The 15,327-nt window shown below is 37.1% G+C and overlaps 1 protein-coding gene across 4 annotated transcripts in view; it reads right to left on the reverse strand.

Moving 5' to 3' along the window:
* PRR16 (proline rich 16) overlaps positions 1–15,327 on the reverse strand; it is a 177,757-nt gene that overhangs the window by 45,101 nt on the left and 117,329 nt on the right. For all 4 annotated transcript variants that reach the window (XM_035310484.1, XM_035310485.1, XM_035310486.1 and 1 more), the window contains exon 2: positions 10,158–11,050. In XM_035310484.1, coding sequence (XP_035166375.1) covers positions 10,307–11,050 — 744 coding nt within the window. In that variant the 3' untranslated portion in view covers positions 10,158–10,306. The remainder of the gene's footprint in view (positions 1–10,157; positions 11,051–15,327) is intronic.

Below are 15,327 nucleotides of genomic sequence, written 5' to 3' on the forward strand. Positions count from 1 at the left end.
AAGTTGTGCCAGGGGAGGTTTAGGTTGGATATTAGCAAAAACTTCTTTTCCAAAAAGGTTGTTAGGCATTGGAATGGGCTGCCCAGGGAAGTGGTTCAGTCACCATCCCCGGAGGTCTTTAAAAGACATTTAGAGCTTAGTGATATGGTTTAGTGGAGGACTTGTTAGTGTTAGGTCAGAGGGTGGACTAGGACTAGGTGATCTTGGAGGTCTCTTCCAGCCTAGGTGATTCTGTGATTCTGTGATTCTTTAAACTGTTTCTCCACCAAAACACTTGATTGTGCCCCAATACTGATGAAAACTGAGCTTTAAAAATATTGGACATAGCTAAATGTGAGAACTTTCTATTTTATCTTTTTAGATATCCTTTTATTCCTTTAGATCTCTAAATTTAAAATGCATTATATTGGAGGACAATATAGTCCTTATAGTTTTAATACTTTCTTTTTCCTAAGTCAGCTAGTATAAAATTAACTTCAGGGATTTCCTGAATCTACTTTAGTAAATTAGCTAGAGTCAGAGACCATTATTACCCTTTTCTATTAGGAGTATTACACACTCGGAGCTTAAAACTTAGACAACTGGAGTCTTTTTTTTAAATGAAAGAAATTGAGCACTTTTTTCTTTGCATTTTAAAATAGCAGAGTTATGTCATTTTAAACACTTGATTCCTCGTTTCCCTTCAATGAAATTTCTAAGCATACTTAAATCCTATCAATGAATATATTTTAAGAGATATTTGGCAATCATGTATTTGGATATTTGGAGTACACAAAGCTTTCTTTCCCACATTTTGCTGCTTGGCACTAGACAAACATCAAATATTATTGCTTTTTGGAAAAGGGTGAAAAAACAAAGAAGGGTTGATTTCCACTACAAAATAAAATTACAATTCCAAGTTTGTATACCACATCCTGTTAACATACATTGGGGAAATAAGGACTGATGTGAGAACAGCAAACAGTCCCATGCTTCACTAAACAAACACACAAGGCAGTTTTTCGAGTCCCTGTGTAAAATTTTCTTGCCCTCAACAGATGCTGCCTAGAAAACTTCACTGGACAAGAGCTAGGAGTATTTTTATTGGTATGGAATTATAACATTTTAAATGTTTTCTTTCACTTTAGAACAATGAAGAATTACTACAAAATTCATGGAAACAAAAATAACTTTTAAATTGACTCAGAAAAGAAGTGTTTTGTTTTCTTTCAATCTTTTCAAAAACTTACTACTATTAGCAATAACAACAGACCTCTTGAGCTAGCAATACTTTGATGTGAATTTTAGAGCCCCTGGGAACCTTGGCTCTTTAGTTTTCAGGCTAAAATCAGATTCCAGAAAGCCATGCCTATTCTGACAAGGAACTACATAGGTTTCTGATGGAAAGCTTTTTATGTTTCAGTAAGAGGTCGTAAAAGATGTCCTTTCTCTCTCCCTACTCCAGCATTCAAGTGTGAGGGACAATGTCAGAATCTTTATTCTGAGTATTTAGGATGAAAAGCACTGACCATAAAGATGTGAATACTTTCATGCGACAGACGCATCAAGCAGAACTTCAGTCTGTGAAATACAACACTTCAATTTGTGATAACCAGAAAGACCTAGTTTCAAACATCTGCTTAGAATTAAATTCAGTGATAGCTCTTAGGGTGAAATTGGCAGTCCATTACCAGTCAATGCATGCTAAGGGATGGAAGGTAAATTGCTGACTCCCTTTATTCAGTTTATGCCACTGACTGTTGATGATAGGTATGTTTCCAGCTAGAAGTGAACAGAGAGTATCTGAATATCCTTTGTAAACATTCTTATTGACATACCTAATAAACTTAATAATATTGATCAACATTAAATTAAACTAAGCAGCGGTTAACTTTATGCCATTCTCTCATTCATATACATTTATGAAGAAAGAAAGGGAAAAGCAGGAAAGAAAAAAAATTATGAAGGGTACAAAAAACTAAACTTTCAGACTAACCTAAACACTTTATAATTCTAACAGAATTAAACCGTGAGTTGAGCAAATTACAGGGTCTTTGTCTTCTGTAGTGCACTCAGGTCCTGATCTCATATTATACTGACCTGCAGACCTGTCTGGCAAGGGATACTGAGATATAATGTCCCTTATAAATCTGATTTAGCTTCAGGTCCAGAAATGCCGCAAGGCTAGGAACACAGTCAGTCCTGTAAGAAGTTTGTCGTTGCCCAGTGCTCCTCATGGGCATTGCAGCTATGCATTATACTTAGTTTCATGTTGTACCTTAAGGGCAAGTCCCAGAGATATGAAACTTATTATGACATTACTATCGTCTTTTCCATTTATCCTCTTCCACTCCCACTGGACAGCATTTAATGCACTTACCCACATTTTTATTTACTATGTGTAATTAAATCTTCTGTTTTCTATGCATTCATTACTGGGCTCCACATTCAAGCCCATTACTGGGCTTCCACATTCCTTTCTTTAGTCATTGAGGTAAAAAGTGGTAAGCATCTCAAACACTTTCTAGGTAATGCAGTACCAGTTAAGGTATCAGGAGATTTATTTATGAACAATTCTTAAAAACAAGAACTTCAAAACTTCTGGAATAAAACAAACCAGCTTTCAAGTAGAAGTCAACTTTAATGTTTCCAGCCTGCACTGAACAGTTTGGCTCTTTTATTTCCAATTCTGCCTGCACTACACACAGAGCTCCCTCTGCTCTACAGACATTCCACACAAATATGTGCATGTCTCCACTTTAAATAAATAGGTAGGTAGGTAGGTAGGTAAGTAGGTAGATAGATGATAGATAGATAGATAGATAGATAGATAGATAGATAGATAGATAGATAGATAATGGTTCACAATGGCTTATAATCAATTTTTTTAAAAATAATGTAAAGGAAAAACATTTTATCTGATTTTTTGGGGTTACTGATTCAGCTGGACTAGTTTAACAACATGGTATGAGGAAGCTAGTCCACACAGATATGGATAAAGATGTATCCAGTTCATCTCCTTCATACATTTCATCAGTATGGACTGATGTATTGCAATTTCCTCATATACATGTTTTTATACACTATTTTGAAAGACCTGCTCTGTAGTTTTCAAGAGTAAATACTTGAAATTGTGAAGATCAGTGAGGTTTTTCTTTTACTTTACATTACCTTCAAATAATCATCTCCTGATATTTGATTTACAAATATTTGAAAATCTAATGTTTATCAATGTACATGTCACTTGGACTTTTTTTTTTTTTTTTTTATGAAGTAGGATGAAACTAGAATGTACTTACAGTGTTCAAGTGTACAAAAAAACTTTTTTATGTACTAACAGAAGATTCTGCAACCTTTTTATTTTTTTTTTTCCAAAGAGTGTGCAAAGAAAACAGGGTTCGCTTCAGAAGTGAACATACATTGGTGTCGTTTTTAATTCTTCTCAATGACCACTGAACACAATGTTTTGGCTCATGTGTGTCAGGGACCCAAAATTAACTTTACAAATTTGAATTACATCATCATGTTGTAACCTGGTGGTCTTCTATGATGGGCTTACAGCATTGGTAGATAGAGGAAGAACAACCAACATCATCTACCTGGTCTTGTGCATTTGACACTATCCCACATGATATCCTTGTCTTTAAATTAGACAGACATGGATTTGAAGGATGGACCACTCTGTGGGTAAGGAATTGATTGGATGGTTGCACTCAAAGAGTTGTGTTCAATGTCCAGGTGCAGATCAGTAACGAATGACGTTCCTGGGGGGTCAGTATCGCGACCACAGCTATTCAACTTCCTTGTCAGTGACATGGACAGTGGAACTGAGTGCACCCTCAACAAGTTTGCCAATGACACCAAGATGTGTGGTACGGTCAATGTACTGGAGGGAAGGGATGCAATTCAGATGGGCCTGGACTGGCTGGAAAGGTGAGCCTGTGCAAATCTCATGAGGTTCAACAGGGCAAAGTACAAGGTCCTACACCTGGACTGCGGCAATCCCAAACAAAAATACAGACTGGGTGGAGAATGGATTGAGAGCAGCTCTGAGGAGGGTTGTTGGTTCATGGGCAAATTGGTCTAGTGGGAGGTGTCCCTGCCCATGGCAGAGGAGTTGGAACTAGATGGTCTTTATGGTCCCTTCCAGTCCAAAATATTCTATGATTTTGTGATTCTAAATTGTGAAACCATGGGAAAACAATCTTCCATTACAATTCCAGCATATGATAGTTACTCCTCGGTGACAGAAGACAGTGTAATTTGGCACTCCTGTATATAATCATACACTGAATCTGCAAAAATAAAATAGAACTAAAAATAAATAAAATAATAATAATAGAGACTTATAAATATATTATCATCACAATGACAGTTATAAAGAAGGTATTACCATGAAAAGGAGACTAACATGCATTAATAACTTATACAAGGCAACAATGAACTGGAAAGGAAAAAAACACTTCTATGAAAAGTTCTGTCAATGACTGACTTTATTCTTGCTCTCTTATGATTAAAATGATTCAAGATTGAGTTTCAAGCAATAGTAATAACCCAATTTAAAACAAACTTTGGGATTGGTGTAGTCAGCATCATGCAGACACTGCTGAAGAATTTACTTAAACATATTTGCTCAAAATTCTTTTTTCATAGTTTTGTTTTTTTTTTCCTTCATATGTAAATGACATTTTTCCTTTTATTGCTTGCAAGACTGAGAAAGAGGTCAGTCAAAAAATCAGGTAAACAGCATCAAGTGACAGATCTGAGATAAGAAAACTCTTATAAAAATATAATTTCATATTATGAACATAATTCACAGCCAACTGTGAAACAGATTGTGCTCTGTTCCTTTAAGAGTCTTAGTACAAGAATATTACAGGATAAAAGAAAAAAATCTCTTCCTCTACAGAGGAGAAGAGACAGCAATTTCTGGAGTCCCATACTGCAAGCTCCGCTTGTTATTTCCCCCAAGTGAAGCAGCAAAATGGGCCTGACCTTACTCATTGTTCATAGTACTGCTGTTGACAGGCTGTTGGGTGCAGTTCATATATTTTTTAGTGGGACAGACCTAACTTATTTCCACATCTTGCTACCTATATATATATATATATATATTTATGTATATATAATAATAAAAATCACACCACAAAAGATGCATAGTTATGCAAAAGAAAAACAGCCCTGCAAAAAATGAAAGGTTCTAGTTCCACTTTGCAATGCCTGCATATGAGACTCTTGGCTTATAACGTGACAGTAAACTGGTTATCTCAGCAGTACTGACTCAAAACTGACTCAAAATTTCCAAAGATTCAGCATCATGAAATACCTAACAAGCTAGGCACAGCCATGGCCCCACCTTATGCTTATGCTGCTGGAGTAATGCAGCTCAGCTGACAGGTACAGTGCGCAATGCTATTTAACCAAACCTCCCATGCCGCGTAGCACTGGGACTTTGCCATTCATGAACAAATGTGAAAACACAAATCAGCAGCACATTTTCAGAGGTTGACAAGAGCATGGGCCACCCTGCTGCAGCAAGACACACAGTCAAGCCCATTTATCCCTGCTGCTCCTGTGTCAACTAATAAGAGAGCTCTTCGACGTCCAATGATGCCAGACATCAAACAATGCCAGATGTCAACATGTTGATGATCAGGAATGTCAGTAACTTGCACATGTTCCCCAGAGGTATCCCAAGATGGATACCACACTTTGTCAAAATTACATATGGGGGAAAAACTTGCTCTCTGCTTTTGGGCTCCTTTCCACCACAAAACAACCCAGTGAGATAAAAACCCTGCTATTTTTTCCCATTAAAAGAACAAACAAGCAAACAGAAACCAAACAAAATAAACCATTACCACACAACCGTTCCCCACCACAGACAAGGCTGAACTGCGGCTTGCACGCAGTGTGCTGCTGCAAGCTGAGCCAGCAGCACTAGCACTGCCACTGCAGCTGTGAGCAGCACGGTCTGTGCCAACACATTCAGAATCGCTAGGATGATTTTACTGTGTGCTATATGCCACACACTGCCCTACAATGTACTACACAGAAGGCACCAAGTATTTTTCAGAGCCAAGTGTTCTAAACACCGTGTGTACCACCGCTGACCATGGCACTTCTTTCACTGTATGCCTTTGTGCCTGTCTCACTTTTCCAATCTTACATCATTCGAAACCTGATGATTTTATTACTAGTTTGAAACACAACCGTAAACTTCATCAATGTTTTAGCAGTGGATAAGTATTTTTCATATACAAGTACACCCACCCATTGAAAAAGCATGGATCACAGCATATACACAAGAATGAGAAATGCTGCCTTTGTAAATATATGCCCAATACTCAAGGACTACTTTAAGAATACATCAGCAGAGAGAGGTAGCAATCATAGCATGACTTCATCTCCATATGTAAATTCAATATTTGTAGTTTCACTGAAAGGAAAGCCATAATTAGAACATGGAAATATAGAGATATGGGCAGGTACACAGCTGGTAATTAATAAATTCACACTGTACCCTGTTCACTTCAAAACTAATAATCAAGTCATCTTTAAGAAGGTAACAAAAGCTGTATTCTACTCTACCTACTGCATGTAACACTTTAAGTAAAATATTGATCTCATAAAAAAGGAGGCTGAAGTCTTGAAATCTTCTGCTTCTGTGAGCAATGAAAGCTGTGATGAAAGGAGTAACCACTGAAGAAGACAACAGAGAATAAAGAACACTGATTTTTATCAAGCAATAAAAAGATCAGCAATCTTTTTGAAGTCTTACCATAGATCCTTAAGAGGGATTGTTACTCAATTTTGCAGTCCTGGTTTTTCTTTCTTACTAAGCACTCATATGCTAGCTGCCTTTTAATCAATGCCATTATTACAAAATAAGCCATTTACACTGTTTGTTTCCATCCTCCTAAGCTTGCCACATTCATTAAACTGATAGGAAATACCTTCTCCTTCTATTTGCCTCTGAGATGTCCAGATCCGGACAATTCAAACTTTAAAATAATATTGGGGAATCAAAGCTGAGCAGCACTCTGAAATTATGGTAAATATTGCATTAAAGCTCTGAATACTGTTACTGGCCTTTCAGTTCTTCAGCATATAATACATAAAGTTCAGTACAGAAATACAGCGCATTAACCTCTGTGCAGAACATTAAATATAATCTCAATGATATTATATTTAAGTTTCAAGAGCAGACAACTGCTGTCTGGTTCTGGTTACATTATTGTGTTTTGCTCAGGAGTGAAACACCCTATGTTACAGGTGTTCAGAAATGCTTCATAGAGATTACATTCCTAATTCAAATGTTGGTTGAATGTAGTATTGCATTCTATCTTATGCCATTTTAAATAATTTTCTTGACAGCACTACAAAGCTCAAAATTAATTGTTTCAAATGCCTTTCAAGTTTACCTGTTTTAAACTGTATTTTATTCTGCCATGATAATACTGTGAAACTATTCTACTGATACTCCCAGTATGACACAGGCCATGGAGGTTCTCATTAAAACAGAAGAATTGGTTCATCTCTGGTAGCATGATGAATGGAAAACCTGGAACACTTTAGTTCATTAAAGATAGCCTGGATTAGCAAACTACCTGAAAAAGAAAAAAAAAAAAAAGGAAAAAAAAAAGAAAAAAAAAAAAAAAAAAAGCTGTAAAAAGCTTCACACTTCTAAGTTGTTTGCTTGCTTGTTTGTTTTGTTGTTGTTTGTTTTGTTTCTGGCCAAAAGCAGCATTACATTTGAAAAGGTGCATACTTTGCACAATACTTTCCCCCCTCTCAAAATGCATTAAGCATTTTTTCCACAGTTTGTGAAATGGTACTAAAGAGGCATGGTGAAATAGACATGAAAACACTCTGAAAGAGGAGAGAAAGTGAGAGATGGAACATGTAGGAGAACAAAACTGAACATGAAATACCTAGGTTTAACTAGCAGAATACAAAAGCCAACTCTGAAAGTTAGCTGCCACTTTAAATTTCCAGAGCTGAGAACTGTAAACAAAACATTGCAATGAAACTGTAACTTGGATTCATATCAAAGCATATCCACGGAGTACAGTACCTTAATTTGGAGATACTAATACATTCATGAGTTTCTGACAAGCCCAGGACAGAACCCAGAGGAGAAATTCTGTGCACTGCTATCACAGATTAGTTTATATTGGAAAACACTGAGCCGACTGAGGTAAGATATGTGCAGCATACCCTCTCACTTACAGTATTACTCAGTGTTATTTTTCTTAAAAAAATTCAGTGTTATTTTTCTAAATTTAAGATTACACAGAAATATTGAATGTTTGACTTGCATTGTCCAATAATTTCTTGTACACAATGGCTCTTTTAAGAAGGAAAAAAATATTAAACCATTTAAAAGGGTTGATATACATTACCCTCTGCAGTGATAAAATCATCATGATGGTCAGTTTTCTCTTTAAGAGAAAAACTGTAGCTATGCGTTGGGTATACATAAATATATCCCCACACTGTTTCAATTACTTTAGAAGTGATTTTCCATGTAAAAAACAGGGCATGAACTTAATCCATGCAACAGAAACTTAGGTAGCACAGATCTCGTGCATACATAGGACAAGTTACTGCCTTCTCCTGCAGGTGCTAGGAATCCACTTTGCAATAACTCCCATAAGACTAAATGTAGTCAAACAATGCAAAACATGAGGTGCATCATGAAAAGCACCTGGAGAGCACTTAAGGAAAGCATGAGTATGCATTTAAGATGAATTCCTTGCTTGAAAGTAATACAGCTTGAAGCTTTAGACCGTAAATGAGTATTTGCACAATATACAATCCTTGCTCACTGTAGAAGTTTTCAAAGATAATTATCTGTTAAAATTTTTGTTACAATTATTATTATTTTGGCTTAAATACTCTAAATGTACTACAGTGCGTATATAAGGAAACTGCATGTATAGCTTGATGATTTTTTTTTCCCAGTTAAATTCCTATTACTGCACATAAACAGAAATTTAGATTTAAAAAATCTGTTTTCTCTCATAATACCCTAGCGAAGCCAACCTGGATCAAACCATAGAGTGTGTTTTACATTTCAACGGAAAATAATAATAAAAAATACTGCTTTTATATAGCATCTGCTGTTGAGCCATTTGAGAGCCTAATTAGGCACAACTTTGTAAATAACAGACTCATCATCAGCTTTTCTTCACTGATTGGATGGGTTTTAACTTTAGGTACCAACAGTTCTCTCTGTGAGAATAAAAGAAGGTTCTTTCAAAATATAATTATAAACACTGAGGACTTTTTTTCATCTAGTAAGAATATTAATTGGGTTCGCCATCAAAATGTGATAACATGAACAATATATTGTTTTGCATATTAATGCTTAATAATTGCACAGAGCTTTTCAGCTTCAAAGCTCTTTACAAGAATTAAGTGGATGTCCCTGAAGGCCTTAGGCAAAACTTTCTTTGCCTTCAAAAATAGATTTGCACCAGATACAAGCTTTGTAAAAAATGCAGGAGTGTGCTCTGTTGCTTTAATGTACAGTGGACATAAATGAGATAAAATATTACCACCATTCTTCATGTGGAAGTAGTGGAAATAGATGGGAACTGAATGACGCAATCCCTGCTCCCGTGAAAGCTCTGTCCTTCTCCTCAGTTGCGGCACATTGGGCAAGTGAGAAACAAAATGTGAGATAACTTGGATTTCCAAAGAAATGTCAACATACCTTTCAATTACTTCTTCACTCCCACTCCCCTACCAAAGATGAAGCTGCCTGTAAGTCTGATGATTGCCTACAATTGCACAGCTCCACACACAATGCCTTTGTTCAAGCAATCAGGCAGAGAAAAATGCTTTTGCTAGAATTCAGTCAGAAGTCCGGCACTCCACTTTGTTTCATCAAATAACATTGTAAAACATACTAGCTAGAAACAGAAAGTTTCCTCAAACCCAGAAACACTAGTTATTCCACCAAGTCCGGTAAAAATCTATCACAAATCACCACTCTGTATTTTCAAACTGAACTTTCTTTTCAGTCTTTTAAACCATACTACAGATGTGAAACTGCAATATAAGTTTACAATTCATGCGCTGAATCCTGGGCATTTTTCAATACCCTTTGCCATAATGACATTTTACAGTGACTACAAGTAAAATCAACAAGCACCCCTCTCAGTACTTACCATGTGATTTTTATGCCACTTCACTGGACACAGGGAGTAATACATTGGGTCTTTTTATTGCTCAAGTAGAAAGTGCTCATTACCTATTTATGTTTATATATAGGAAAAAAAAAAAAAAACAAACAAAGAGTTTTTTCAAGTGGCATACATCACACTGTTGTAGTGGTTGATTTTCTCAAGATGGTCTTCTGGGGTTTTGGTGCAGTTTGTGGAGGCACAGTCGCGGGTCTCGGAGGAGGAAAGCTGTTACTGGAACTTATCCCCAACCCTCCATTTTCTAGGGGAAATGGAGGCAGTGGAGGCGGTGGAGGCGGCAGAGGAGGGCACTGATGCGGCAGCTTTCCCACAAGATGGGCAGGTTCACTGTGCAAGTGCACTTCCCTGTTTTTAATGTTATACCGAACATCACAGTCTGGGCAATAACCGTGGTACTGCACTTTTTCATTAAATCGTACCCGTTCCCTTGCTCCTGGCTGAGGACACCGCTCTTTCTCGGGTCTATGCATTAGAGGCTGCATCGCAACTTTGTCCAAATTACTGTTTGGTATACAGCACATATCTCCATTTGGGATGCGGTTGGGCCCATTTCTCAGCAGGGTACCATTAGTCTTGACAGGGTTGGCCAAAGGAGGCAGCCTCGGAGGCTCGTCACACTTGACAGGCGTCAGTCGTGGTGGAGGTGGGGGAGGATTTGGCTTCCGCAGCACGGTGAGGATAGCGCAGGGGTGAGCAGGGGGCTTGATGAGTGGAGCACTGCCCCGCACCTTGACCTTCTCCAAGCTGGAAGCTGTTGTGCTGCTGGAGCTGCTGTTAAGCGTGTCTGTTTTGGAACTGTCCGTCATCTCATCCTCCAGCTGTAGGTCAGATGTCAGTGTGTCGATCTGGTCAACCACCTGCACAATGGCCAGAGAGAAAACAGTGAGAAAAGGTTGTCCCTGCAAAGGCACAGAACAGAAGCACTCTCTGCAAACAGTTTTTTCCTTCCCAGATCTGAAGTACACCATTTTTTTTAACCACTTTTATTATTATTATTATTTTGCCAACTTAACAATGGGATGGGTAGTTTGCTAGCTCAACAACTGAATACAGAAGAAATACAGCTTGAAACACTCGAATAAAATTCCATTTCTTTCCCTCTAGGGTTTACTTGGCAATATCATTGTATGTGAACAGTAATCCTTCAGTAATATATTTTGCCTTCTAGTGCAGGAGGAGACTGAATTATTTAACTTTAGCTTATACATGACAGTTTCTGAATCTAAATCTGCTGCAGAGTACTTTTCAGCTCTGACCTTTCACACAATCTAGATTTGCATACACATCACTGTACCAGTGGTATTACACACCTACAATCTTAAGTTTGGTACACCCTTTGCTGACTATTTTTTAACATAATTAAGGTAATGAGGAGCAGCTACCCTCCTGTTTCATACTACCTTATCTGCTGTTATGATTTTTCCTTAATATCTGTTATCTTCTGAAATAATCCTGAAATAGCACTTGCTGCAGAGAAAAGGAAAAACAGCTTGATTTTTGAAGTTACAAAAATCACTCATGGATTTTACTCAACAATCTCCTCTACCACCTGTAATTCTGTTTTGCTCATTTTTAAAAAGCCTCATCTCTTCTAGTCTTCCAGATTCCTTTTTCAGTCACTTTAATATAGGACATGCAACTGATAGTGTATACTAAGTGACCAAAACTTGTAATATAAGAGTCAGAAGCCTTCCTGAAAACCACCTTTCACTCTACATGTAGTTGAGTGACTAGTTTTTAAACTACAGATAACCACAACACAGAAACTAAGTATTTTCTTACAGGATATACATAAACTAATCACAGGAACTGAAGTGTTACTAGTCAACATCATTTCACTAACAAAAAGCTCACGCCATTGTTTGGGGCCCCATGTGTGATGTTCTGGAAGGAGAGGATGATGCTGGGAGCCTCCAGTTTTGCCACAATCCTCTTTACCCCTTTCAGTTTTTCGTTTTTATTTTCCACCTTCATTAATTTGGTCATAATACTATTGATTTCAAAGTAAGCCTTTTGTTTTGTTTTGTTTTTTGAGGAGTACAGCCACATGTTAATCACAAAAAAAAAAAAAAAAAAAAAAAAAAAAAACATTTCTGAAGGCAGTAATTCTATTTGGTCAACTTACTCCTGTGCCCATAGGTAAAAGTAAACAAAAACTCAATAGAATGAAGGAGCTCTCTAGATTCCACTCTTTATACTGTAACTGCAAGTTGTGTATTTGTAAATCCTTCAAAATTCACATGCAATAATTTAGTTTATTTTATAGAGATCAGTGCCCTCTTTCTTCTTATAAAAAGCAAACATGCAGATAACCGTGGTTCAGAAAGACATCTGCCAAAATATCTTTGAAAAAAAATCCGATTCCTCTCCAAGACCAAAACAACTATTCATTTATTCAGAGTTCAAAGCCAAATATCGTTTCATTTAATTTTGTTTTAGCATTTTGATTTCTCTCCAAAAAAGAAAAAGAAAAAATTATACCCATACAAGATTTACTCCCTCCAGATAATTAGGATTTAAATGTTAGATACCTCGTATCTATAAGATACAAGGTGCAGCTGAACTTATCTTCAGATCCAAACATCTTCTCCAGGTTACAGAATACTACTACTTTTGGAAATTTCAAAATAAAGACAGATAAACCAAGTCTGTAATAAGTCAATGTAAGATTCATAGAAGATAAGCCAGCTTACAGGAGAAAGTATTCACATTATCACTTCACTTTATATATGTAAACAAGGCATAGAAAACTTCTCAAAATGAAAGGAACAAGGACAGTACACTTGAGATAGGTGCACAAAGCATGAAATTCAAGCATACCTCTGCAAGTTTAGTATGGATTTGTGTCAGTATTAGGGTTTGTCTGTTGTTGTGGTTTAACCCGGCCGGCAGCTAAACACCACACAGCCATTCACTCAACCTCCCCCCTCCCTCTCTGGGATGGGGGAGAGAAACGAGAAAAACTGAAAACCTGTGGGTTGAGATAGAGACTGTTTATTAGGACAGGAAAATGAAATAATAAAAATAATAATATGTACAAAACAAGTGATGCACAAATGCACAATGCAATTGCTCACCACCTGCTGACCGATGCCCAGCCTATCCCAAGCAGCTGGCTAGCCACCCCTATATATTGTTCAGCATGCCGTCAGATGGTATGGTACTTTGGCCAGTTTGGGTCAGCTGTCTTGGGTCTGTCCCCTCCCAGCTCTTGCTGCACCCCCAGCCTGCCCGCTGGCAGGACAGAGCGAGAAGCTGAAAAGTCCTTGGCTTAGTGTAAGCAGTGCTCTGCAGCAATTAAAACATCAGTGTGTTATCAACATTAGTCTCATCCTAAATCTAAAACATAGCACTCTACCAGCTACTGGGAGGAAAATTAACTCCCCCCTAGCTAAAACCAGGACATCTGTATATGGCTAAATATACTATTGAATCCTCTCCTGAAATCCAATATATGTTTGTTTGTTTGTTTGTTTTAACTATGAGTTAGAGCTACGGAATGGGTTGGTGCAATTGCAAGAAACTCCTTCGAAAGTAGCAAAACAAAAAAGAGACATTAAACAGATGCAGGGAAGACTGAAATACAAGACATAGCTGTAAAGCTGCTCAACACAGAAGCATTTGAAACTTTGTATATGTGACAGTAGATTGGCCTATATTACAGTATCTGATAATGCTAAGCATCAATATTTTGTTGCTTAACATTTGGTTTGTTTCTTTTGCAATTGGATTATTCCAACAAAAACTCAATTTATTTTCCTTTATTTTCTACCATGGTACTCCCCTTAGAGTATCTATAACCCTTTAAGACCATAGAAACCAACACTGCATATGTGAGGAAAAAGACAGCCAATGACTGCAGATGTTGTTATTGCACTATTATCTATAGGTATATCTCATGGAGATTTAGCTGGACAATATACTAAGTCTACATTAGCTTAATAAAATTAATTCACAATTAATTCACAATTTCCAGTACGAAATTCCCAAGATATAAGAAAAAATATATATATTTTAATGTTATTTTAGCACAAGCACAAACTTCTAATAATTTTATTCCCTTTATTTCTCTAGCACCAGTCACAAATAACAGCCTATTCGCTTCAGGCCTCATGTGTGCAACAAAAAGATTGCTTCTGTTCCACGCTGTACAATATAAATGTACTCCATGCAATGGAGTTTCTAGAGAAACAGAAATGAGTATTTATTATTTTGAAATGGAAACATTAAAGTTGATATTCCATTCTTGATACGAGGACATAGCTGTAATTATGCATCACATGTCACAAACTGGCAGATCCTGGTGATGAGAAAATTTGTGTCCATTCAAACTGCCCTTCCAGCAATGCAAAGATTTTCTCAGGAGTAACGTGAGTCTGGCCCTATGAACCATGCTTGAATTTAAATCACTATAGAGTTTATCTCCTGCCCTCTGGGCAAATGTGTAGTACACAATAGAAATTTTCTGTCACCTGTCCATTTGTAAAACATAAAAATAGTATAAAATGGCTCTGACATGACAACACAGTTTATCTGTCCAAATTAATTCCCACCACAGTTTGTGATTCTGTTTACTGTTATGTTCTTTTGTTTTGTTTCATTTTCACCCCAGAAAGAAAAATTCAAATGAGATGAAAAAATAAGACAATTACTGACCAAAACTTTAACATTGACGCTGTACAAAACTGCTCCATTTCACAACACACTTCCTATGGAGTCAGACAGACAATATTTAGAAACAAAAAAGCTGCTCTAGTTGTGCAGATTCTGTCTGTTTTTCAGTTCAGTGATAAAACAGGATTTGATTCACAAGTGCAAGAACAGGGAGTCATCCTCTTATACCCTGAGAAGCTCCTCAGCCATTAACCAGATTTGATGCCCCCTTCTCCCCTGCTCGCCCTGTGGGATCCTGACACTCTTGCATAAACAAGGACATCAGCTCACTCTGACCCACTTCATGGATTTTGTATTACACTATTATACTATTATACTTACACTCACAGAAATTCTGCACTGCAATCCAGCATTGTATGGAGGATATATTGGTACTATGTATGTAATTTTTACTAGGTGGTCAAAAGGATGTAATAACTCCCCACCACAAAAAAAAAAAAAAAAAAAAAAAAAAAAAAAA

Source organism: Oxyura jamaicensis, chromosome Z (genome assembly GCF_011077185.1).
Source record: "Oxyura jamaicensis isolate SHBP4307 breed ruddy duck chromosome Z, BPBGC_Ojam_1.0, whole genome shotgun sequence".
Classification (NCBI taxonomy): Eukaryota; Metazoa; Chordata; class Aves; order Anseriformes; family Anatidae; genus Oxyura; species Oxyura jamaicensis.